General features: G+C 38.9%; 1 protein-coding gene across 1 annotated transcript; it reads right to left on the reverse strand.

Annotated features, from left to right (window-relative positions):
* Positions 1-27,464, reverse strand: LOC127419369 (uncharacterized). The gene is made up of 8 exons (XM_051660723.1): positions 27,354-27,464; positions 26,240-26,406; positions 21,125-21,179; positions 20,948-21,035; positions 17,229-17,764; positions 7,982-8,101; positions 284-747; positions 1-34 (listed from the first exon to the last, which is right to left on the reverse strand). Exons 1-8 carry the CDS (start codon positions 27,462-27,464, stop codon positions 1-3), a joined length of 1,575 nt encoding a protein of 524 aa, XP_051516683.1.
* Positions 27,465-27,628: the final 164 nt, after the last annotated feature.

A 27,628-nucleotide genomic window follows, 5' to 3' on the forward strand; every position in this document is an offset into this window, starting at 1 on the left:
CTAAGCTAGTTTGCTGGACTCCCAGCCTGACCAGCTGAAAAAAAAACAAAAAAAAAAACAGCCAACAGACCAACCTGACCAGGCTGAAAGACCAGTTAAGACTAGCTTAAGGCTGGCTTTAGATGACTGTTTTCATCAGGGGTGTATATTGGCGTGTGTTTGGCAGCTATACGCTGTATCTTTTTTATCTGTCAGAACAAAAGGGCTCCAGTTTATTCTTGTCCCCTCTGTGGGTGTTTAATTTGACTGTTTTACTGAGGGTTTTTATAACCCCGTAACATACATTTCCATTCCGTCGTTAAAGGTAAAGATAGTGGTGGTGCTTGCTGCATTTGCCCCTTGCTTTAAGTCACTGATATTCTCGTAAAAGTTCTCACAGGTCATGTCTCTTCCTGGCCCCTGAGGCGGACCCCCAGGCTTCTTTTTGGCCTTCAGTGTGTTGCTGGCCAGCTTCTCCCGCTTCCGGTGTGAATCAATGGTGGCGTAAGCCGGGTCTGACTCTAGTGCCAGGCCATGGGGCCACGTCTTCTCGCCCACTGGTTCATAGCAAGGCTCTTCCTGGGGGCAACTCCTCCCCCATGCCTCTTCCCCCGAAGCACCGCCAGCGGGCCAACCCACGGCGCCCCCCGAACCCCGCTCCACCCCTTGGGATGCAGTAGAGGCCGTCAGCCTGTTTTCCTCTTGGCTTTGGCCCTGTTGGTGTCTCCTCTTCAGGGTCTTACAAACAGTAGAGTACATGTCAGAGATCTGAGGAGAGAAAACCACAAAATGAGAAACATTTGAAAATGTGCCAAAGATCAGCTTTGCCAAAGTGGATTTCATAATAATAACCGTTCTGGGGAGCATACTTCTCATGTTACAGTTATAGTGCTAAAAGAGTTACAAAAAACAAAGAGTGTTTAAATGAAACACAAAGAATCAGCAAACTTTCAAAGTTAATTTTCACCAAAACAAGTGAAGAACATCTGTTGCCACACACATAACTCGCCGTCATAATGCTAAAGTGTAGGAGTGGTGGTTGCCAGGGCAATGCTACGCAGTTGCCACGGTGTTCTTAGTGTTTTTCTTTCCATAGATATACTGTACATACATAGATGCTACATCAGCAGCTGTTCCTATGAACGGCGATACATTGGCGCGTCCACCATATTGGAGAGGTCAAGAGCCATCCGTATTGACAAAAATAGAATTGACAGATGCGTTTGCAATAGTCTGGAGTCCTTTCCAGACAGTTTTCATTACATTTGTTTTGTTTCACAAAGTAGGTTTTATCCATAGCCTATATATTATAAACCAAAACATGGGCTATAAAACTATTAAACTAAATTAAACTTAAAACTATCTATTAATTATTAATTTAATGATTATTTATTAAAGATAATAACTGCAGTGCAATTTATACTCTATGAAAATGCTTTCAGAGTTTTACAATAGTTAGCACTGTAGTCTTGAGACTTCTCTTCTAAAAGAGTGATTTTGTCATAGCAAACTCCAAATAAAGTGCTCTACAAATAAATATATCATGACAAATATATTGAAGATTAGCACCCAGGCACTGAATTTATTATATGAAGAACTTTTTCCAAACAAAAACGATTTACGCAGCACTCTGAGGCATCTCCTCCATTGACTTACATTCAAACAGGTCTCCTTGTTGACTGTTCCAGCCAAGTTAGATGTCTACGTATGGTTTTTACATGTTCTGAATGGTTGCTAGGCCATTGCTAGGGTACTCTGGATGGTTGCCAGGTAGTTGCTTACTGGCCCAAGTCAAAAAAGCCCACCGCCATGTCTCAATGATATCTGGTCCCTAGATATGGCTTGGGCCCTTCAATGTAAATTTATTAGATTATTTCTCCTGTTTTATAGTATAATCACTTAGACAAGTAAAAGCACACATCTTCTCAACATGCCGCATGATTTGAGGTATCATTCATGTCCATAGTACCAATAAGTAAGGTTGCTGTTTAACCTTGTAAGGTCCAAAAACTAAAAGGAGACATGAGGATAGATAATACCACACAACATCTAACATGCCTGAAGATGTAGTATATCTAGATATGTGCAATATCAACACCCACATTGGTGAGTATTTGAATTGTGTGGAGCAGTGCGTGGTAACAGGACTCTGTTTGCACACAGCAGAAACATGACCCACTTTGGCCGTGATCGACAGAGCCAGGGTAAACGTTCTTATCTGGCTGAAGAGAGCAACAGTGTTACCTAACCTGCAGATAAGCCTGTTAAACTTTCACCACAGCAACCCACTGAGACAACATTAACCCCACTAACCAGACAGGAGCTGAACAGGTGGGAAGACTTCCCACAATCCTTCTTTAATGTCCTTGTGTGCTTCCACTGGGCCAGAAGTAAGTGATTCAGAAATGAATAGGCCTAGTTGACCTAAAAATGAAAATTCTCTCATTATTTACTCACCGTGTCATTCCAAATCCATGTCATTCCAAAACTGTATAACCATACGGTATAACTTTCTTTCTTTGGCAGAACACAAGAGGAGAAGTTTTGAAGAACATTCTGGCCACTCTTTTCCATTTAATAAAAGTGAATGAGGACTGGGGCTGTCAAGCTCCAAAATGACAGAAAAGCACCGTAAAAGTATCATATAAGTTGCCCATTTGATTTGAGCAGTCTATTCCAAGTCTTTTGAAGTTGATACAATATGATAGTTTTCTGTGAGGAACATACAGAAAGTCATTATTCACAAAAAATATTCCCCTCCAGTGAGCTGTTAACCACTGGCACCTGATCAGTGAGTCAGTGAGTTGAACTTAAGAACATCATTGAATATCATGAACAAATCAATAAGACAAGTTTTATAAACTGATTCATTGAAAAGATCTGACTAAAGAGAAGGATTCGTTAACAAATTGTTCAGACTACTTTTGTGAACTGGAACAACTGATTCATTGATAGATCTAACTAAAGAGAAAGATTCGTGAACAAATCATTCAGACTAGTTATGTGAACTGGAACAACTGATTCATTGAGAAAATCTGACCAAAAATAAGTATCCCTCAACTAATCATTTATACAGGTTTTACAAACTCGAACAACTGCTTTATTGAAAAGATCTGACTAAAGAAAAGGATTCGTGAACAATCATTCAGACTAGTTTTTTAAATTGGAACAACTGATTCATTGAAATGATCTGACTAAAGAGAAAGATTCATGAAAAAAATCATTCAGACTACTTTTGTGAACTGGATAAATGATTCATTGAAATGAACTGACCAAAGAGAAAGATTCGTTAACGAATTGTTCAGACTAGTTTTGTGAACTGGAACAACTGATTCATTGATAGATCTAACTAAAGAGAAAGATTCGTGAACAAATCATTCAGATTAGTTTTGTAAACTGGACAACTGATTCATTGAAAAAAATCTGACTAAAGAGGTTTCATTAACAAATAATTCAGACTAGTTTTGTGAACTGGAACAACTGATTCACTGAAAAGATCTGACTAAAGAGAAGGATTTGTTAATGAATCATTCAGACTAGTTTTGTAAACCCGAACAACTGATTCAATGAAAAGAACAGACTAAAGGGAAGGATTTGTTAACTAATTGTTCAGATTAGTTTTGTGAACTGGAACAACTGATTCATTGAAAAAACCTGAAACCTTTTTCTCAAATCAGATCTTTTCAGGCAGACTGTCCGCACTATTAATTGCAAGTGATCAAATCAGATTTGTGTGTTCAGACATAACCAACCTATTTGGATATGCAAAAAATTTGATTTTTAGTGGCAGTCTGAACATAGCCTTAGACAGGTTTTACAAACTCGAACAACTGATTTATAGAAAAATTTGACTGAAGAAAAGGATTCGTTAACAAATTATTTAGAGTAGTTTTGTGAACTAGAGCATACATTTCATTGTAGAGATCCGGCTCAAAAGAAATTTTAACATTTCATTATCAAATTGGACAGCACTTCTTCTCTCATTAAAGCATGAAGGCAGATTTCAGGTTTTTCAGTACATAATGGCCTGAATTTCAGTCTATTCCTCACACAAGGGTATTGCATGGCTTCAGATGACTTGGGCCCCAGATAACCCCACATGCCCTCTCTGTGGTAGATGACATTCAGTACTCATATCTGAATGGCATGTGTGAAATCCCAAAGAGGAATTCAGCTTGGCGCTCCAAGTCACATAGTGACCTTTATGGCATTCATGTGTAAAAGCAGTGGGAGATGTTAGAGATGCTACAGCATAGACAGAGCTGTGGATATCACTGTGTTTGTCATGTTAACACCACCAACCAGTCTGAGAACACACTGCAGTATTCCTGCAGTATTTTGTCCTGGCATGAGGCGCAGCATGTGTCTGAACGCAGACATGACTGAACCAGCTGCATTTAAATTGTGCTCTTAACTACCGAGAAACAATGCAGCTCCCGCTGTCTGTTTCATGTTGTTTGACACTCCCAAATGCGTCTGAGCCATGCTGATATCTTCTCTCTGTGTGGAGCATTGTGTACTGTGTGTTGTGCAGTACTTTGCACAGAGAGAAAGGAAATCAAGATGACGGGGGTTTCAAAACTCTGCAGCTGTTGAGAAAGCCTTGAGAGTTTTTTTTTTCTTCCTCTTGCTCCCCCGCTCACTCTTTCTCTCTCCCTCTTTTCTTTCCCCTTCATATATCTCTCTCTCACACTCTTTCCACTTTTTCTCATTTCCCTCCTTACAAACGCAGTCTACTAAAGCAATTTAACCTAACATGACATGCAGCATATGTGTGCATGCACATGTTCTCACGGGTGTGTTTGCATGTGAACACAAAAAGTACTTTGAGAATTAAAAGTTCGTTTTGAGATTTCAAATCAAATAAACACATGATTAACATTATATTTAAAAAAACATCAAGAATGACCGTGATCTATTTAATTACAGTTTTAGTTGAAAGACAATCAAACCTTAAAGGAATATTCTAGGTTCAGAACAAGTTAAGCTCAATCAGCAGCATTTGTGGCATAATGTTGATTACCACAAAAATTTATTTCGACTTGTTCCTCCTTTTCTTTAAACAAAACAAATATCTTGGTTACAGTGAGGTAATTACAATGGAAGGGGGCCAATTTGTAAACATTAAAATACTCACTTTTTTAAAAGTATAGCCACAAGACGTAAACAATATGCGTGATAACATGGTTTTAATGTGATTAAATTGCTTACTAACCTTTTCTGTGTAAACTTACATCCAATTTTACTACTTTATTGCCATGACAACATAACTCCATAAACCCTAAAACCCTAAAATGACTGTAAAAATGACGAATTAAACAACTTAACAGTTCAAATAATACACAAGTTTTAACAGAAGAATTAATGTAAGTGCTTTTATAAAATTTTAAGCTTCACATTTCTGCCTTTAAACCCTCCAAAAAATTTTCTCCATTCACTTCCATTGTAAGTGCCTCAATGTAACCTCCATTTTTGCTTTTTTTAAGAAAAGGAGGGGAGAGTCAAAATACATTTTTGTGGTAATCAACATCATGCCACAAATGCTGTCGATTGAGCTTATTCTACTGAACCCAGAACATTCCTTTATGAATTTAGCTATGCAAGAGAATTTGAATAATTACTAAATACCAAATCTGATAATTTATGCTTAGATCAATGATTTGAGATATAGTCCTTTAAAAAAAACTACTTGGATTAATCTGAAGAAAAAAAAAACAAGGTGCAAATTTTGTTGGTGTGTTGCAGTATTGAGATAAGTTGTATATATTTAAAACTGTTTAGTGAGTAATGACAAGAGACAGGCCACTTCTATTTAAATGAATGGGAGAAAGTGGAATGCCCAACCAAGAAGATCTAGCGCCCAACAATCAACGGATGTAGAAAGGAAGTCCATCACCTTTTAGATACAGACATCACCTGTCAATCAACTCGAGAACACGCATGCGCATTAGCTATACAAGACAATTTTGTTTTTTTAGCATAATCTGTGGCAAAGAAGCACAATTTATGATACCAGCGTTGTCAGATTTTACTGCTGATTTGAAATATGTTCTTTAATCTTGACCAACCGTTTTTGAGATTTTGTTTTTTCCCATTCAAGTAGATAGCAGCTGCACTTTCATGACTGGAAATAGTCTCCTGAGAGCGTTCCAAACATGGCCGACAGTGAACTGACTTGATAGAAAGACTTTGATAATGATACATTTTTTTTAGAACCTCTACTAAGGCCACATCCACAGTTATCTGTTTTCATTTGAAAACTCCATTTTCAGTTCCCTAACATCATCATTTTCCAAAATACGTAGTTATTGAGAGAGTTTTCATACATTTTCGGTGGAGGAAAAAGCCATTCTAGTGTGCATGCAAGGCGTAAACATTGCAAAATTAATGCATTTTCAAACAAAATCGTATTGGTGTGGAAGTGGCCTAAATGTTGCCATGAAAAGTTCAAATACATTTTTATTATTTTTCAAAAACTGAGCTTCTCAGATTTTCGGCCATGGTTTGTGTGTTCTAGTAATGAGAATTTATCTGAGCATGCTCCAGAAAAAGGTTTCAGAAATGTGGAAAAATGTTTAAATATGTCTTGAAATCATCCTGTTTACAGTGATTTCAGACTTTCCTTTCATTTTCAAAAAGAAACAAAATTGTAACTTAAAAATAAAATCGAGTGTGATATGAATGAAATCAGTATTTTGTGAGAATTGCCCCAATAGAAATGAGTAACTTCAAAGAAAAATATAGATCTAGAATAGAAACAATTTAAGTTGATGGTAAATATACACATAAAATAAAATAATAAAATATGATGAATTTATATAAATTGGGAATGTCTTGACAGTCATCAAAAAGTGCGGGGTTTACCTGATTTCACCCTGTATATGCAGTATAACGTGTTAGGTGAAGTGGAGCATGGGGCCAGTGTCACACCCACACACTCACACACCCACCTCACCACATGAAACTGGGCGTGTCTGGACAGGAGAAGGAATGAACAGTGAAGAAAGACAGTGGAGTGCAGAGAGTGTGGAGAAGTCTATCCAGCACAGCAGATTGGGTAACACTTTTATCTCTTTATCACAGCTTAATCCTCAAGGAGTTGAGTTTACTATTACACTACTGACGAACAAATCCAAGTTGAAGTGTAGAAATTCATTTTTAAGTAAATGTAATGTCTTCTGAGGTATCGATATTAAAAATGGCATGTCAACTAGCCATTTCATCTTCAAATGTAACGTACATTTGTCAACTTTAATGCAAACAGCTGAACACTAAATGTACGTTTTGAGTGCCCACAAGAAGTTGATTAAACACAAGTTGACCCAGAGTCCTTCAGATTGCCAATCTGTCCTGACCTCTGCCCCCCTCCTCCTGTTCCCCCCTCCTTCTCTAACACTAACCCATGAACTGACAGTCAACAAGCACAGTCCACTGGCCTTTGACCTGCCTGTTAGTCATTTCATTCCAAGCCAGCGATAGACTGAGAGAGAAAGAACAGAGAGGGGGAGGGAGAACCAAAGGCCAAAATTTTCGTTAGATATTATGGCAGCACTTTATTTTACAGTACTGTTCTACACTTACGTACTATATAATTACAACAGTAATTACTTAGTACTAACCTAAACCTAACCCCAACCCTAAGCTTAACCCATATTAAGTACATGTAGTTACCTAATATTACTCAATACTTTCTTGTGTAAGTACACTGTAAGTATACTGAAAGTACACATACTGTAAAATAATGTGCAACCGACATAATTTATCTAAATGCAATAAACCCCTCTCTAGGTCGCAACCATTACTCTACTCAACACCTGAGCGAGAAGACTCTTTATTGATGTACAAAGGTCTGACTAAAGAGATCCAAAATGTACAAGAGTGGTCTTGAGTTTTAGAGGTCAGCGGTCAAAGTCTGAAACCTGATCCCTTCATGCAACCTTAGAGCAATGTCATGACCCCGTCTGCAATGCTGGAATAGCAAGAGAGCGGGTGGAGACTTTACCTCCATTGCAGTAGGATGGCTGTGCCCATTCTCCAGTGGAGGGACCCCCGGCATCATGATTTCATCCTCTTCTGGTGGTTTCCAAATGTACTGCTCACCGTTGCCCATGAACACTGCCTCCTGTTGGCCAGAAAGGGAACAAGAAGGCTGGTCAGATTTCCTCATGCACTACAGCAGATCATGGAAGTTTTAATTGTCCCTTCGTTAAGCTCCGCCCCCCTTGGTTACAGTTGCTCGCTCTGACAAGCTCTGCAGAACTCCCCATAGGAATGAATGGGAGATTGCTGTGAACGACAAAATATTCTCATAAATGGAATGGTTAATATTGTTATGTGGGCTGGTATGAATATATTGTAATGCAAATTTATCTGAAGTTTATTTGTAAAATAATTAGTTAAATTACACAGTAATTTGATTAAAAACTGTGGAGATGGTGAATCAGAATCAAGGCAAACAATTATTACAGTCACTTGAAAAGAGAAAAACTTCATTTAATTACACATCTAATAACATAAGCATAAGCGAACTGAGCTGTTTACAACATCTCAAAACACACTCATTCTGATGCTGTAAACTGTTTAATAACCATCCCTTTTACTATGACTTGACTCAATACATAAATGAATTAACGTTCAGTTAATAGCTTAATTTACCTTGGAGCAAATGTAGGTGTCGTTGCAGATGTTATATGTTCATTTGGGAATGAGGGCTGACACAGTTTAATCCAGAACATGCTCTTCTCCAGATTTATTTAAAGATTATTTTGAGGGTATTGACGCTGACTACCACCCCTGGAGTCGCGAGTTCGAATCCAGGGTGTGCTGAGTGACTCCAGCCAGGTCTCTTAAGCAACCAAATTGGCTAGGGAGAGTAGAGTCACATGGGGGTAACCTCCTCATTGTCGCAATTAATGGTTCTCGCTCTCAGTGGGGCGCGTGGTAAGTTGTGCGTGGATCGCGGAGAGTAGCATGAGTCTCCACATGCTGTGAGTCTCCACGGTGTCATGCACAACGAGCCACTTGAGAAGATGACGGTCTCCAAAGCAGAGGCAACTGAGACTTGTCCTCCGCCATCCAGATTGAGGTGAGCAACTGCGCCATCACAAGGACCTACTAAGTAGTGGGAATTGGGCATTCCAAATTGGGAGAAAAGAGGATACATTTTTTTTTTTTAATTATTATTTTGAAAAAAGAAAGAAAAACAATGCGTGTATCCTCTCTGAGTAAATCGTGTCACTACTACAAATGACCCGACAACAACGTGTTTTACATTTTTTTGGATTATTTTGATAAAATCCTGCTGAAAAAAGTACTCAAACACACATTACTCCCATAGGCTGTAATTGGAAAATAGCAAACGTGTGTCAGAGTAATTGCAGCAGGGCAATAGTTGCTAAGACAGGATTGGTCAGAAGCGCTTTTTACATTAAAAAATGTAAAATACATTTTTTAATTGTTTAATTGATAATCATCATAGGCTATACCTCTTACAAGCAAATTAATTACTATTAATCATTAACTGATCATTAGGACACTACAAAACTGAAGCCGAAGAGCCCGTTCAAACCAAAATTCTCTAAATATGATTTACTCTGCAATAGATTTTATTTTTTTTTTATATCTATGTCCCTCATTTCACCTGTTGTTGATTGCTCAATTGGAAACATTTTAGTCTCAGATCATGCCCTGGTGTGTTTAGAGGTGTTGCCACATATGAAGAAAAGGAAATCATATAGTTGCCGCTTTAATGTATCCCTTTTGCAAAATCCTGAATTCCAACAAATGATAAAGGCTGAAATCAATGTCTATATGGAGACCAACTGATCCTCAATATCCTCTGTGGGCATGGCTTGGGAGGCACTTAAGGTGGTTCTTAGGGGCCGGATCATACAGTATGCCGCATTCACCAAAAAATCCAAAGCACAAGAACTCATGGAATTGGAAGAGAACACTAAAAGTGCCGAGGCAGAGCAGAAACACCGAATGTCTTCTAATGGCCTCAGAGAATTGACCCGATTGAAATACAGATATAATACTATTTTGTCGCGGAAGGTGGAGTTTTGGCTATTTAGGGCAAGACAGTCATACTTTGCGTCGTGGGACAAAGAAGGGAAGCTTCTGGCTAGATATATAAAAACAGAGAGAGTCTTTTTCTACCATTCCCTCAGTGAAATCTGCTGGTGGTGAAATATTTACCTCGGCCATTGATTTTAATAATGCCTTTAAAGAATTTTATCTTGATTTTTATAGTTCCACATCTTTATCTACTGACGGGGATATTAGAAACTTTGTGGAACCATTAGAACTTCCTAAACTGTGGGCTGAGCAAAACAATTCTCTTGATTCTGAGATAACCTTGGAGGAGCTTGGTAAGGTAATTAAGGCCTTGCCTACAGGCAAGGCTCTAGGGCCAAACGGCTTTGCCGCTGAATTTTTTAGATCTTATGGTACAGAACTGGCTCCACTTTTGCTAGAAGTTTATAAGGAATCTTCCTCCAAACATGACACAAGCCCGGATCAGTCTGATTCTTAAAAAGGACAAAGATCCAAGCAAGTGTAAGAGTTACCGTCCAATTTCCCTGATCCAGCTAGATGTTAAAATATTGTCAAAAATATTGGCTAACCGATTGAGTAATGTTATGACATCTCTTATACATATAGATCATGTGGGGTTTATTCAGAGCCGTAACTCTTCTGATAACATTAGGCGTTTCATTAATGTCATGTGGGCAGTGGTGAACGATCAGTCTCCGGTCGCTGCCATCTCACATGATGCCGAAAAAGCATTTGATATAGTAGAATGGGATTATCTTTTTAAAATTTTGGAAATGTATGGGTTCGGGAATACTTTTATTGGGTGGAATAAATTACTTTATAGACACCCTGTAGCGACGGTTCAAACAAATGGGTTAATTTCAGATTATTTTACTCTGGATAGGGGCGCCCGGCAGAGTTGTCCTCTTTCCTCCTTATCGTTCTGTCTTGTCCTGGAACCATTAGCAGCCGCAATAATAAAGGAGGATGATTTTCCAGTGGTGGTGGTGGGAGGTGTGGTGCATAAGCTTTTGCTTTATGCAGATGATATTTTATTATTCGTCTCCGACCCTACTAGATCTATGCCTTGCCTTTTCTACGTTTTCAGGATACAGGGTTAATTGGTCTAAATCTGAAGCTATGGCTCTGACAGCATACTGCCCAGTAATGGCTTTTCAGCCGGGCGCCTTCCAGTGGCCCAAATAGGGCATTAAGTATTTGGGTATTTTATTCCCAGCAAATTTGTGTGATTTATTTAGAGTTAATTTTGACCCTTTAATAAAGGGTTTTGAGCGATGTGGCAGGTAGGCTTCATTACATGTATCTATGACTGGGAAGGTTAATGTTATTAAAATGAATTGTATTCCAAAATTCAACTACCTACTACAATCTCTCCCTATAGATGTCCCCCTTTCTTATTTCAATCAATTTGATAGCATAGCGAAGTCCTTTATTTGGAATGGTAAACGTCCCAGATTACACTTCAGTAAGTTACATAGGCCGATTGATAAAGTTGGGCTAGGCCTACCCAAGATTTTGTTTTATTATTATGCATTCGGTCTCAGACATTTGGCTCATTGGTCGCTTCCACCTGAGAGAGCCCCTCCCTGGTTTTGTATTGAACAGGAAGTTCTTTCCCCTATCTCGCCAATGCAAAGCCTTTCTATCAAACTAACCGGAGAAGTTAAGTTACATCCTGTTATCTCGCATTTGCATGCGGTATGGACAAACGTGTCCAGAATGTTTAATTCAGACATTTATTTAAATGTTGCTTCGAGCATATGGCTGAACCCAAAATTATGTATTGATAAGTTCCCTTTCTGCTGGACAGAGTGGATTGTGAGGGAGGTTAATATGCTCGGTGACCTATATGAGAGTGGATTGTTGAAATCCTTTGAAAATATGGTTCAACATTTTGGGATTCCCAGGTCTCAATTCTTTAGATATTTACAACTGCACCACCTGCTCTGTACTATTTTTGGGAGTAGCATACACCCTCCTAAAGTGGCAGATACTTTGGGAGTGGTGATTACTGATTTTGGAAAAGGTCATGAGGCTTCAGTGTATTACTCCCTGCTAATTTAGAGTTTGGGGGACGGAGCTTCAACTTCTCTCAAGAGATTATGGGAGAAAGATTTAAACTTGGTATTGGAGAAGGGAGTGTGGGCTAGGATTCTAAAAAACGTCAAGTCTGCCTCTAGAGATGCAAGGGTGCGCCTTATGCAATTTAAGATTTTACATTGATTCTGTTGGACCCTCTCTAGATTATATAGGCTTGGTCTTAAAGACACACCCACCTGCTGGTGATGCCAATCAGAAGATGAGGGCTTAACACACCACCAAAAAACATTGGTTGCGTCCTCATCTTCTGATTGGTTGAGGATTCAGAGATTTAAATTTAATCTCAAATTTAATTTTGCCCCAGACTGTATTTTAGGCGATAGGGCGGTCATTAATATAGGGGATAAATACATAAGAAATTGGGTTCTAGCCAGTGTTATGATTGGCATACAGATTATCCTTAGGGGATGGAGGTCGGCTGGAGCACCATCATTTTGGGAGTGGTGCACGGAGATGGGCAGAGTGGCAGCATCTGAAGAAATGTCAGATAGAAGGCTAGGCAACCAGGGGGTATTTAATAGGAAGTGGGGCAGTTATTTGACCATTTTGGAAGTGGTGCTCCAAGGGGCAGTGGAGAGGGATTTATAGTTTTAAATGCGTGTGATTATTATATATATATATATATTTACTTGTGTGTGTGTGTGCGTGCGTGTGTGTGTGTGTGTGTGTGTGTGTGTGTATTTTAGCTTTGAACACAGGGATGTTTGTTGGGGGTCAGGGTGGGGTTGGTGATTGGAAGAAGGAAAGGGAATAATGGGGGTTTAAATTTGATTCTGTACATATATTTTTTGTTTTTCTGTTTCAATAAAAAGTGTTAATCTGAAAAAAATAAATAAATATCTGCGTCTTGCTTTATTAACACAAGAACAGGTTAGGTCTGAACAGCCCCTAACACAAACAGACCTTAGTCATGGTAGATGCTATAGTCTCTTTAGTTTGATGCGAATGAAAAAGATTTATCATATTATATATCTCTCTATGTGCCTCTAAAAGATAAAAAGCTTACCATTTAACAACTTTATTTGCAAGCACAACAAAACTCTAGGTTATATTAGTATTTGCTTCTTCAATGGAAATGATCTGCAAGTTAATCATTAAGGGAGCAAGTATGCACATAGAGCAGATCAAAGAGTCAATGATTAATGAAGGGGGAAAACACGCCTCCAGTATGAATGATTAAGACTGGGAGATGAATGGCTTCAGTGTGTGCTGCTATTTATTTCCCTGGCTGAAGCGGCTACCTGCTCCGTGGTTCCTCCCTGATGCCTTTAACCAAAAAAAAAAAAAAAAAAAAAAAAAAAAAAAACACGGCTGGGCGGGCATCCTTACAGCAGATCTTACATAATCCAGCCCAGTGCACTGAAGTGACACATGTGCTGCACAACTGCGGTGTGTGCTCACTCTCTCTGCTAATTTTTGCTATAGATGCAGACTGGGATATAATGCAGGTCAAATTAGACACACACACACACACATTGACACTCTAATTCCCCTAATTTAGGGAGGGATAGACACCTTGCCATGCATAAACATCAAGTGACATAAGTGTGCAAATGCACAAATAAGTCGGGCTCAGAAAGATAAGTATGCACACACAACAGCAAATACAATAGCGTGCCTGTGTAAACAAGGCATCAATCAACAAAAACCTGTAACAAAGAAGATTTTAATCTCCATATATAGAGTACAAATTGCATGTATACACACACGCACACACACACAAAGACAAGTAGAATGGAGCTGTGTTAACAGGAAGACGGGATAATTATCTGATCATTGTCTGTTTGTTTTCCATTGTAAAGGCACCATCATTCCCATGGCTGTTCGCCTCTCTGCAAATCTTATCTGTTCTTGAAATCCACAAGCCACACACAACATCAACACATATCAGCTGACAGATGGATATGAATATAGGTGAAATGGGAACATACGACAAACAAAAACAGATCAGAAGAAGAGTGTGATCAGACAGACTCTAGCTAAAGCATATCAGAAAAGACATTGCTTTCAATTATTGGTATATAATTTATTTTTTATCTTTAAAGGGATGCTTCAAACCAAAACAACTGAGATCAAGGATGTATCGAAATGTTCAAGATGGGGGGACTAAAATAAAACATCAATGTTGGATTACAAATCTGAATATTGTGGTGGATGCATCCTCCTCAATATCTATGCTGGTTGCTAAACTTGCTAATGTTTATTTTTATCCCCTATGAAAAAACAATAAGTCTTATAACCTGGCATTTAATCTGGTAGGACATCGAGATTTTTGAAAGATATACCTGTAAAAGTCTAGTCATGTCAGTAATTTTAGTGGTCCTGTCCTCTCAAAGTCCTCTCAAAGTTCTTGAATAGCATATTTTAGATTTTTTATTAATTTTAACCTTTATAATTTTTATGTACTATTTACATATAAAATAGTTTTATTACTAATATTTTGTGTTTACACACTTATATTTATACACAATTGCAGTGCAAATGATAAAAACAGCTTGACTTGACAAGATAATGCTTAACCATTGCAAATGTAGAGGATATTTTTATGTGATACAATGAACTCTAGTGGACAAATGTATAGCTGCACTACTATTTCAAGCACTTCACACTCGCATTAATGCATTTGGAAGATCTATGCTTCTTTCAATGCATTTAGTGTATACATTTGATCAGTATTTGTGTTTTCTAGGTATTGAACACATTACCTTGCCATTGCTAATGCCATAGGCCTAGTTGCAAGGAACCCCTAAGAAAACCCTTACTTTAGTGAATTGGCACTGAGAGTTTTCTTAATTTATAGGGATAGTTTACCCAAAAATGAAAATAATCTCATCATTTACTCACCCTCATGCCATCTTGAATGTGTTAGACTTTCTTCTGCAGAACACAAATTAAGATTTTTAGAAGAATATTTCAGCTCTGTAGGTCCATACAACGCAAGTGAATTGTGACCAGAACTTTGAAGCTCCAAAAGCACATAAAGGAAACAGAAGTAATCCATATGACACCAGTGGTTTAATCCATATCTTCTGAAGTGATATGATAGGTATGGGTGAGAAACAGATCAATATTTAAGGCCTTTTCTACTGGGCAGGGAGGAGAATTTATAGCAAAAAAGGCCTTAAATATTCAGTATAGTTTCTCATCTACACCTATCATATCACTTCTGAAGTCATGGATTAAACCACTGGAGTTTTATGGATTACTTTTACGCTGCATTTTATGTGCTTTTTGGAACATTCACTTACATTGTGAGGATCAAGAGAGCTGAAATATTCTTCTAAAAATCTTTATTTGTGTTCAGCAGAAGAATGAAAGTCATACTCATCTGGGATGGCATGAGGGTGAGTAAATTATGAGAAAATTTTCACTTTTGGGTGAACAATTACATTTATGAATTTTGCAGATTTATGCTTCTTTCAGTGCATTCAATGTATACATTTCATCACGATGTGTTTTCTAGGTATTGAACCCATGATCTTGCCATTGCTAATGAAATGGTCTACCCAGGACCGCATTAATGCATGGGCTTACCTGGGTTGAAGCCCCGGGGCCCCTGGTTGCAGGGGGGCCCCCAACTTCCGGGAGCTTGTCATGTTTGTAAACGTTCACATGTAAATGAGCTTTTGATTTGCCACAAATTATTGCCAGAAATTTGTCGCTCTTCACCAGTAGTGTTGAACTTTCAGCAAACCTTTGGCAACAATGGACAATTTGCCACTGCTGGCAAACACAAAGCTTTGCCAGATCCGATATTGTATTTAAGCTGTGTTAAGCTGTGTTTAGCTTTGTTTTTAGCAATGTTTTTAAGTGTTAAAGCTAGGTGGTTGCTAGGGTGTTCTGAGGTGCTCTGAGTGTTTTAGTGACATTTAGCTGTTTTTTTTAGCTTTTTTTTTTGTGTTGCTAGGTGGTTGCTAAAGTGTTCTGAGTGTTTTTTGTTTTTATTTTTTTTTTTTGTGCTGTGTTAAGCTTGATTTTAGCTATTTTTTGTGTTACTATGTAGTTGCTAAGGTGTTCTGAGTATTTTAGCTGTGTTTAGCTTTGTTTTTTAGTGTTGCTAAGTGGTTTCTAAAGTATTTTGGGTGGTTGCCAGGGTGTTGCTAAGGTGTTCTGAGTGGTTTTTTTTAGCTGTGTTAAGCTGTGATTTTAGTAATTTTTTGTGTGTTGCTATGTAGTTGCTAAGGTGTTCTTTTTTTTTGTTTTTGTTTTTTTTTGGTGGTGGGGGGGGGGGGGGTCTTTCTTTTATTTTATAGGACAGAAGAGTATGACAGGAAAGTAGGGTTGAGAGAGAGGGGGGGAGTTGGATCAGGATATGACCCAGGTTGGACTCGAACCTAGGTCCCTGTGAGCAAACATCTTTTATATGTCTTGAGCACCACAGCACAGCCCACTGCACGGCTCAGCTCGGACGTTGCTAAGGTGTTCTGAGTGTTTTTAGCTGTGTTTAGCTTTGTTTCTGAGTGTTGCTAAGTGGTTGCTAAGGTATTCAAGGTGGTTGCCAGGGCGTTGCTATGGAGTTGCTAAGGTGTTCTGAGTGTTTTTTATTAGCTGTGTTAAGCTGTGATTTGAGTTATTTTTTGTGTGTGTGTGTGTTGCTATGTAGTTACTAAGCTGTTCTGAATGTTTTTAGCTATGTTTAGCTGTGTTTTTATCTGTTTTTTTTTTTTGCGAGGTGTTTACTTACTGGCCAAGGTCAAAAGACCCCAAACCAACTGATATGACAAGCTAGTCCATAAATATGGCCCAGGTCCCACCTTTAATGCTATGTTTTTCCACCTTTTTTATCGTCCGGCATGTGAAAATCATAAGTCCGATATCTTAGAATAGTAAACCAGCACATAATTTAAGTTACCATGGTATTTAACCAAACTCCTATTAAATTTCATGCTGTACCACAAATGGTGCAGGACAAGTGAGTCGCTGAAGTTTAATAGGGGTTTGGTTAAATCCATAACCCTCAGTATGAGCAATAGCAATAGTGATTCATGCCTTAGCAAGCACCATTATTGAGGCAAACAGCTTTTGCACTCAGTTTGCTAGTGTGGATAAAATAACTATTTTGAACCTGTGTATCTGGACTGCTTCATATTCACCTTTGGGAAATTGGGCAGGTGAAATGGCTCGACTGTTTTCCTGTGCAAAGTGCTGCTGGAGGACTCAGTGCTGGACACAATGTGCTGCTCCTGCTCATCTTCCACCACTTCCTCCCTCCTGCTGCGCTCCAGCTTCTTCACCTTCCGTATGGAAGCGTACTCTGCCGTCACTGCCTCCTGATTCGCACCATTCATACCTTCCCTGCCTTGGCTGTTCCTACTGAGCGTCGGGCTGTGGGCGTGGCACTTGGCGGGCATGTTGGTTAATGTCGGGGGAGGAACAGGAGGCGGGGCAGCTGCATCATGTCCTGCCCCCTTGATCCCAACACTCTCGTAAAGGCCATCGTCTGTGAGGGGGGGCTTGGGAGACGGGCGACGGCAGACTACGGAGTAGGTGTGTTCACGCTCCTCATTCTCAGAGGTGATGGGCACTCGAGGCATCTGGCGGGCAGAGCTCAGGGGGTGGAGGTCAGAGTTTGAGCGGCGGGTGTGCAGGAGAAGAAGGTCCATGCTGGCCGGTCGGCTCTTAGGGGCGCCTGTCAATCAGCATCAGAATAACACTGATTAAGGCAAGAGTTGGGATTAGATTCAACAGTGGATTAAGATTAAAGGCGGAGCTGGAGAATTGATATTATAGCAGATAAAGATAAGAAAATACACATACATACTACAAAGGGTCAATATAACACCATTTCTTATACACACAACATGTCCTTACGTACACTGGACCAAAGTATGTGGACACCCAAACACAGTACATGTTTGTTGAGCATTTAATTTCAAAACTATTGCCATTAAAAGGATATTTGCTCCCATTCAGACACAAGATACTTCACACAAGATAAGACTTTTGTCCAATTTAGTTAATGTGCCACCTGGTGTTACTCCAGGCAAACACTAGAGGGCAGAGCATTACTGTTGGAGTGACATGTTTTCAATTTTAAAATTGCATATTTTTAAACCTGCATTCCGGTTGTTAAATGAGTTTAATTCAACATGAAATGACATTCACAACCCATCACAGCATTACTTCTGTAATTTAAGTATTTTCAAGTGAAACGGGATACAGTATTTGAGAAAAAAGTGTGGGACTTGATTTTATCCTTCAGACATTGTTTGGATCATGAACTATATTTCTCAACTTTGGTGAGCAACTGTCCTCCTGAAACACCATAGACAACCATTGATTGACACTTCAGAGGCGGCGCACGTTGTTACATTTTGCTAAAAAAAATTTTCCTTTGGAATAATGTGTACCGATAAAACATTATTACCATATTACCTGGAACATGTATTTAAAAAGTATGTCTATTTTGACTTCATGTTATCGTTAAACAGATAGTTCACCCAAAAATGAAAATTCTGTCATAATTTTCTCACCCTCATGTCGTTCCAGCCCCCTTTGACTTTCTGTCTTATGTGTAACACAAAAGAACAATTTGTAATGACTATCCTGATCCGTATTTTCAATATACTGGTGGTGGACAGGGACTCATGAATGTGCAACCGACGGCAATATTTTCACTGCAAAATTACTTCAATTTCAGGTTGTTTCTCATCAAAACCTACACTATCAGAAAAAAAGTACAGTTTAAACGGATAGTTCACCCCAAAATTAAAATTCTCTCATCATTTATTCACCCTCATGCCATCTCAGATGTGTATGACTTTCTTTCTTCTGCAGAACACAAAGATTTTTAGAAGAATATCTCAGCTCTGTAAGTCCATACAATGCAAATGAATGGTGATCAGATCTTTGTAGCTCCAAAAAACATAAAGGCATTATAAAAGTAATCCATCAGACTCCAGTGGTAAAATCCATATCTTCAGAAGCGATATAAAAGCTGTTGGTGAGAAAAAGAACAATATTTAAGGCCTTTTTTCTCTAATGGGGCTTTTCCACTGCACGGAACGGCTCGACTCGACTCTGCTCGCTTTTTGGGGGTTTTCCACTGTGGATAGTAACTGGTACCTGGCACTTTTTTTAGTACCACCTCGGTTGAGGTTCCAAGTGAGCCGAGCCGATACGATACTAAATGTGACGTCAAAACCCTGCAGATCACTGATTGGTCAGAGAGAATCGTCACTACCAGCATCACTGGATTTGCGATACGGGACATCAACCTGCTAGTTTTACAGTTAGCAACAGCGATAGCAGTATCATTTGTTCACGCGACTTTTGAATTATAAAAAGAAATGGCTGTGCGCAAAACCACGCCGTGGTCAATAAACGAGGTGCAGACGTTCCTCTCGTTAGTAGCCGAGGAGAAGATCCAACTAGAGCTGGATGGGGTGACGCAACTATGACGATCAGCCTATAATCCCACCCACGTTGAGGCTGCACTAAACTGCAGTGGAAAAGCAAGCTCAGAAAAGTAAAGCGAGCAGAGTCGAGTCGAGTCGAACCGTAAAGTGCAGTGGAAAAGTGCCATTAATCTCCAAGTGAAAGTGGAGATTTAGAGTAAAAAAGGATTTAAATATTGCCACTGTGTTACTGTTTTTCACCCACACCTATTATTTTGCTTCTGGAGATAAGGATTTAACCACTGTAGTCTTATGGATAATTTTTCTAAAAATCTTTGTTTGTGTTCTGCTGAAGAAAGAAAGTCATACACATCTGGGATGGCATGAGGGTGAGTAAATTATTTTAATTTTTTATTATTTTGAACTATTCCTTTAAGGTACAAGGCTGTCACTAGCGTGGTACCCTTGTTTTGGATACATATTTGTACCCTTTTTAGGAGACAAAAAGTTATGATTTTTGTTCTCAGAGGTACCTTTAAAAGATAGCAATAGGTCCTTAGTGCACAATTACGTAACCAAAACGAGTTATACATTTTACCTAGAAGTACAAAAAAAGGTCCTCTTGAGGGTACCACACCAGTGACGGCCCTTGTACCTTAAAGTGTCATGCAACCTCCTAGTTGAGCACCAATCGTTCACACCTCAGACCGAAAAAAGATTTATGAACTAGGCGTGAACAAATGTGGGTGTTACGGGTGAAGAAGGGAGGGGGTCAGGAGCTTTATTTTGAGAGTGTATTGAATACTTTAAGACTACTGTTATATTACTTTTGGGTTCTTTTTAAGCTTTAAGCCTTGTTTTTGTTTAAGTTACATCCATTGTGTTATGTGTCAGACTGACCCACACAGTCTAAATACACTCAAAAACAGCAAAGAACCAGGTTAAAGTGATGCACAATCAACAATGCAACAATGCAATTGTATTGAAAAGACGGACCAGAATATTCATTAAACATTCTCATACGGGTCATTCAGGTTTGGAACAAAACGAGGGTGAGTAAATTATGACAGAAATTTTGGGTAAACTATTCCTTTAAACAGAAATGGGACTTTATTATTATCCTTTTGATAATACGTGGTTTTTGTGTCTTCCCACACTTATTGCATGAGCATCCATTGGGCTGAATGTAAAAGATGAGAAAACTGATGTAAGACATTAATGTTTGTGTGTGTGTGTGTGTGTGTGTGTTGCGTGTCACAGCCAAATGAGTGTCTATCTCAGCCTGGCAGATCACACGTTGGTGGCAGTGGGAACATTAACTAATAAACATCTTACCATGACAAGCCTCTAGAGACGTCAGTCTTAGCACGCATGAGCGTAGGCCAGTACATATGTGCGTATGTTTGTGTGGAAAATGTGCATGTGCGAGTGTCTATAAGGATCTCTGTCTTTCTCTCTCTGTGTCTCTCTCTCACCATTGGCGTTGCAGGGAAACCGGTTCATGTCATACAGACGGGTGTCAGATTTACTCAAGGAGTTCAGCTTGGAATGGCGCAGAGCAGCCTGCAACACAAACCAATATCATTAGCATGAATATGCATGCAGACACATTGCGCATGTAAGTGTGTTAGCTTGTGATTTTATTCACTCACTGTTTCTGTTTTCTGACCCCCTCCATTGGTTTGGGCATGTTTTCTTTTGCTTTTTCTGTGGACAAAAAGAAAAAAGCACTCAAATTTTCTACATAAGATGCAGCAAATATATAAGGAACTATTTTACCCATTATTCTTGTGTGCTCTGTATTGTTTGTGCTCATTACACTGTGCCCTAAACAGGCACGACACAATAAAAGCTTTTTCATGTAGAGTTTATTTTGTGTGGATTTTCTCCCCTTTTATCCCCAATTTGGGATGCCCAATTCCCAATGCGCTCTAAGTCCTCATGGTGGCGTAGTGCCTCAATCCGGGTGGCGGAAGATGAATCTCAGTTGCCTCCGTGTCTGAGACTGTCAATCCACGCATCTTATCATGTGGCTTGTTGAGCGTGTTACCGCGGATACCTAGTGCGTGGGGAGGCTTCAAGCTATTCTTCGCGGCATCCACACACAACTCACCATGCGCCCCACCAAGAGCGAGAACCACATTATAGCGACCACGAGGAGGTTACCCCATGTGACTCTACCCTCCCTAGCAACCGGGCCAATTGGTTGGAACATTCTCAAATCACGCTAGATAACATGGATGGAATCAAAATAATTTAACATGGATGATCAGGTTTTGCACACACTTGTGGAGTCCATGCCAGCTTGAGTGCATGCTGTCATTAGTGAATGGTGAATACATTTCTGTCTGTACCTCACATAAAGTTATCGTATGGCTTCAGAAGTCTTGGAATATAGCATGCGAGTCGTATGGACTACTTGTAAGATGCTTGGTCTTTTTAGGAGCTTGACAGACTATGAAGTGTTGTTTTAAGGGAAAGAGCTGGATAAAAATTCTTTAAAATTTCTCTTTTTGTGTTCCATGGAAAAAAATAACATATGAGTTTGAAATGACATGGAGGTGAGTAAATAATGAAAGAAGTTTCCTCTTTACAGCAAAAGTGGGACATATCAAATACTAAGAAATTCTGAAATTAATGAAGATTTTTCAATTCAACTTCTTACTAGGGCTGTCAATCGATTTAAACTGATAAATTAAATTGATATGCCAATTAATTAATCGAATTTATCACAATTAATCATATAACAATATTTGATGAAAAAGGCCCCCAATTAAGGAAATATACAATATATAATAATCAAAATGATTATGAAAATAATAAATATAATTTTCCTGATAATTCAAAGACATTACATTATTGTGGCAGACGAGTAAAGCACTGATTAGATCTGCAATCTGTCTGAAGAAGATTTGAGGTGCATCCCAAACCGCACACTTCAGCACTATTCTACGGCTTTTTGTTGTGTAAGTAGTGCGAGTAGTGTGTTTACACTGAAAATGCAACAAAAAGAAGTGTTTTAAGTTCCCGGATCATGCACTTTGTCAACCGTCAAAACGGAGTGTGAAATGTTGGACACTACATGCACTCAGTGCTCGCAGCTTGCCATACGTAACAGATGGGGCGGAGTTACCTGGCTGCATTGCTGATCTGACAAAATAATTGTAAATAATGGAGCAGCTAGCGAAACCTCAATAAAGACAGCAAATTACAAATGTGAGTTAAATGCTTTATCATCACCCCATGCTGTGCGAATATGTACGTTGTTTGAGATACAAGTGTTGAACTGAGGTTGGCTAATGCGGTATTGCTAGCACATGTGTTTGAAAAATCAATTCCGTCTGCTGTTAAACGGCGTATGCTTCCGTATAAAAAAAAACAGTTAAGTATTCCATTTGGGATGATACTACACTTTGACAATCCAACTCACTACATGGCTGAGTGCATAGTGTATATTGTAAGTGCATATATTGTTAAGTGTGTCATTTGCACACTTGGGCTCTTTTAATTATATATCTGTAGATATCTGTACAAGTATCAGACAGACGCATTTAGATCGTCTCACTGTGGTTGCATCGCATTTCACTGGTTTTCAGCATATATAGCCATAAACACTGCATTTATAGGAGGCTGTGTCAAGTTAAATGTAGTTTGAAACTTTAAAAATTACATCTCCAGCACTGATATATAACATGGAACTGGATTGCCGATGACGTTATAACAGTGAAGCCACTGTGCCGCCATATTGCTGTGTCCAAACATTCTATTGTGCCTATTTATATAATAGAATATCATCTAATTTCAGCAAGTAAACATTAATCATTCAGTCACCGAAATCTATTTTTTCTGTTCCTTGAAAGCCCGAGTGAGTTATGTGTATCTACTATATATCAAACAGTATCCACCTCTATCAAACTTCATCAGCGAACAGATCAGCTGAATGTAAACAAGTTCACTGAAACTGAGGTAAGATACAAACAGACGTTTTCAGACTTATTTATTGTGAATATCGAAGTGTTTGTTCAGAGTTACTTGTTTTATGTTTTCATCAAAAGTGCCTTTTTCTCGCGGTCACTTGAATAAGAGCGCATGCTCTCTCTCCCTCAATCTCTGCACGCCCGCTGCACGTGTGATAGAGGGAGAGAGCGCATGCGCTCTTATTCAAGTGACCGCGAAGCAAAGCTGGTTAAAATTAAACTGATACGCTAGGTTTAAATGACAAACGAACCCATATTTATGACATGTATCCATGTATGACTACAGAGAGCACTTCAATATGAAAACAAGCAAATCCCAAAAACACACATTTAAGGTGATTTAGAAATCCCGGTCTGACTTTTTTAAAGTCCCTTTTGTGGGTAAGGACGTATTGTCACCCTAAAACAAGCAAATATTACAGCTTTTCCTACTTACATTACAACTTGTGGACAGTTTTGCCACTTCCTTTGGTGATCGTTGTGCTGTACTGATAGACTGAACACAGGGGCAGGTGAATGCTCTGACATCGCAATCCGCATATATCTTCTCCCTCGTAACGAATATTGTCCATGACGTACAAATTAAACATAAAACATGATTGTCTCTAGAGGGCAAAATGCAACTGTCATACCCACAGGTCGAAGATGGTGAAACGGAGGTGTTTTCGCCTGTCAGTCACTGATGCTCTATGACAGTTTGGGCATACCAATATGGCCGCTCAAACACTTCCGGTGGCTTCACCTCCTGCAGGCAGTTTAACATTGTGTCAGCGATCCAGTTCTATATACTGTAAATATCAGTGGTCTCGAGACCCCTGCTCCATTTAGCTGTCTTTAAACAGCTGTCAGTTTGTTGCCTGTACAGCTGGAGTTGCACTGACTGCCCCCTGATGACTGTGAATCGCAAAAATAAGAAGGTGGTACTTCAAGCTTGGTTTGCTCTGTTGGCAGTGAAAATCCTTAAAATGAAATTTACAAAAGGTCAAGGGGCATGTTACTTGCGTTAATATTTTAATAAGTTATTTTTATATAATTAATCACAGTGAATTAACATGTCAAATTTACAGTCTCTCATCTTAAATTATGTCGGTAATATAATTTATAATATATAATATACATAAAAAGTATTAAATTAAAAAATAATTTAAAGTAGCATTTTTTACTATGTTCCTAGACCCCATGTACACTATATGCCTCATGCAACTCTGCCCGCAAGGTTGTGAGTCTGCAGGAGTGTTGACGGTAATGATGAAGTCTCTTGTTTGTTTGTACTTCTGAAGGGCTGTATTGCTCTGTTCCCCTGTGAAGGTCAGAAAACTCAGGAGAACGAAGGACACACATTTTCACCTGAGGTTTGAGTGACCCTGTACATACTGCAGACCTCACACAGCAAAATAACAGCTGCACTGTGCTACTGAGTATGCAATCAGAAATACAGCTTTAGCATTGCAAGTTTTAAGTTCCTAGAACTGAGTACACTTTTAGGAATACTGAGTTCTCATTAGATTACTATATATACAGAATAGTTCACCCTTAAAATGTATACCCTCATGTTGTTCCAAACCTGTATTTTCAGCGAATAACAACTTCAAAACAATTGTATGGCTTCAGAAGACTCGGAATATAGTGTTTCCTTTTGTGTCTCACAGAAGAAAAAAAGTCAAATAAATTTGGAACGACATGAGGGTGAGTAAATGATGACAGAATATTCTTTTTTGGAGTAAACTAAGCCTTTAACACTTTATTTTCCCCATCATACAGATGAAAACCACTGTCATCTCTGAGCTGTTGTGATCTTCTTTGCCCTGTCTTTATCTGTTCAGTATAATGAATTGCCGAACAGCTCTCTGGAAAGTCTTGGGCACAAAATATCAGTTGTATCTGTGTCTATTTTTGCTGTTGTAATAATACTAAAACACAAACACACTTGACTTCTGTACAACTTGCTAGCAATCCCCTGCTTTTGCAATTGACTGCAAAAACATGACTTTGTGGTAAAAAAAATCCAACAAACTAGTATAACCCCTATTCATCTCTTCTTTGAAACATTACACAAAACAGAAATAGAAAGAAGCCTGAGAGAATATGAAACTGATTTGTTAAAGGGTTTCATTGCTTGCAATATCCCTAAGCAAAAGTCACAAATGAGCATCCGATGCAGAGCTTAACTTAAGGCTCTTTCCCAGTGAAGCGGCTCCTACAAAGGGCACACAATCTGCTGAAGGAGTGATATTAGCATTCATCAAATTGCTCCACAGCAGGGAAGTAGCGATGGAGACAGAAAGAGAGATAGAAGTGAAGAGAAAGAGGAGGCGGTGCCCTGACACAAGAGTGGTGGAGCGTTTTTAAGAAGCCGACACATTTCTTTTGGAATATGAGTGGGGCGCGACTGTAAAGAAAGACTTTTATGTGCAGAGGAACAAACAATTCTGGAATGAAGTATTATATGCAGGGCTGACAATTAAATGCATATACAGTATGTATTACAATTATTCATTAAAAAAAAAATGTAATAAAGAATAATGCATTTAATTATGCCTCCTGACCCATACGCAGGATCAGGAAAATATTAATGCAATTAATGCTTAATTAATGTTTTTTACAAATCGGATGTGCTGTACCTTTGTCACATTCATTCAAAGAAGTGAAAGAGGGCAATTTTGATCCCAGTACTGCAGTACCATCTTAATAGCGTGGATTAAATGTAATTTTGGATTACATTAATTGACAGCCCTAATTATACTGTATGTAAAATAGGTATACAATCTGTGTTTGTGTGTGTGTTCTCACCTCTGACACCCCACACACACCAGTACGATGAGGATGGTGACCACAAAGGCAGAGGCCGCAGCGATGGCCCCCAGTATCAGCACCTTAGGGAGATCTGAAACCATCCCACTGAGCAGCACAGACACACATACACACAAACTTCCTGTCGCACGGCTCTTCCAGTGCACCTACATAAAGAGAGAGAGAAAACAGAAAAATCATAAGTATAACGAGGTTAGAATGGAGTAATCTGAGCATGAAGGGATGTTTTTAAATTATTCAAAACTGAGTTTGAAATGTTTTACGAACATGTAAGCCCTTTATAAAGTGATTGAACATGTTTTCACTTGAATTGTAAGGTCAGGTTTGTCATGTTCCATGTTTACTAAAGTGAGCCATACAGTCTGAATCACACTGGACAAGCTCAACCAATACAACAGAGGTAAACTAATCTTAACGTGTATTTCGAGATTATATAAAATAATATTTTTGAAACAAGATATATTGGCCCTTAAATGTATTTGTACACATAAAAAATTTATGAATTAGATAAATATGAAAATAAAAATGTTTTTAACTACAAAGTTTGACTGAATTGATTCATTAAACAGGGTTACAGTACACAGAGATGTCTCACTCCAATATTTAGAGTAAACACCTTTAAACAATTCCAACCACCAATATACCTACAGTCAGAGGAAATGTAATCTTGAAAAACCTGTGTTAAATTTTTCTACAAACACCTCTTAATTGCACGCAGTAATTTTGTCCCCATTAACAATTTGACTCCTAATGAAATGAATTGTAATTTTGAAACATATGTATAAAATCATGACCACTCACATGAGGTGAGGACTCTAGTCATATCAGTAACCTTATAAAAGCTGTTTTATTCTACATGAAGAGGGTCCCCTCATGGGAGCTGCAATTTTAGAATCACATGACCGAGAGTCACGTGACGCCATGCAAGGTTCAGATGTGTGAACGGCGAGCTCTGCGCACTTTGCTAGTTTTAAAACTTTTCATGTCATAAACCGGTGAGATTCGATACACTCTGATTCTTGACTGTTCTAGGAAGACACTATGTCAAAGAATTCAAAATCCTTGGGCTCTGGAGACATTAAAAGACACTTACGTACTCAAGCTGACGGCGAAATAACGCCCGAATTGTTGGAATTCCTGAAGATGAAGAAGGTCGAGATATGGTGACATTTCTGGACGGACTCTTTCCGAGTCTGCTCGACATAACAGGCCATAAGCTGGAAATCGAGCAAGCTCACAGGGTTCTGGCTTAGAGATCCGTGGAGGGAGGCAGGCCCCGATCAATTCTGGCCAAATGTCTGAGATCACCCGATAAAGATCTCGTGTTACGAGAGGTGAGGAGTAAAGGAAGGCTTTCTTGGAAGAACC

This window comes from Myxocyprinus asiaticus, chromosome 28 (assembly GCF_019703515.2).
Source record: "Myxocyprinus asiaticus isolate MX2 ecotype Aquarium Trade chromosome 28, UBuf_Myxa_2, whole genome shotgun sequence".
In the NCBI taxonomy this organism is placed as follows: Eukaryota; Metazoa; Chordata; class Actinopteri; order Cypriniformes; family Catostomidae; genus Myxocyprinus; species Myxocyprinus asiaticus.

What these genes read in the sequence shown, in the direction of transcription:
- LOC127419369 (XM_051660723.1), bottom strand. Translation starts at nt 27,464, where the DNA reads ATGTCGAGCAGACTCGGAAAGAGTCCGTCCAGAAATGTCACCATATCT. An exon ending in GGGGTCAGAAAACAGAAACA is followed by an intron (nt 21,036 to 21,124) that starts GTGAGTGAATAA and finishes TTTGTGTTGCAG; the next exon opens with GCTGCTCTGCGCCATTCCAA. An exon ending in GTTTCCCTGCAACGCCAATG is followed by an intron (nt 17,765 to 20,947) that starts GTGAGAGAGAGA and finishes GCTGATTGACAG; the next exon opens with GCGCCCCTAAGAGCCGACCG.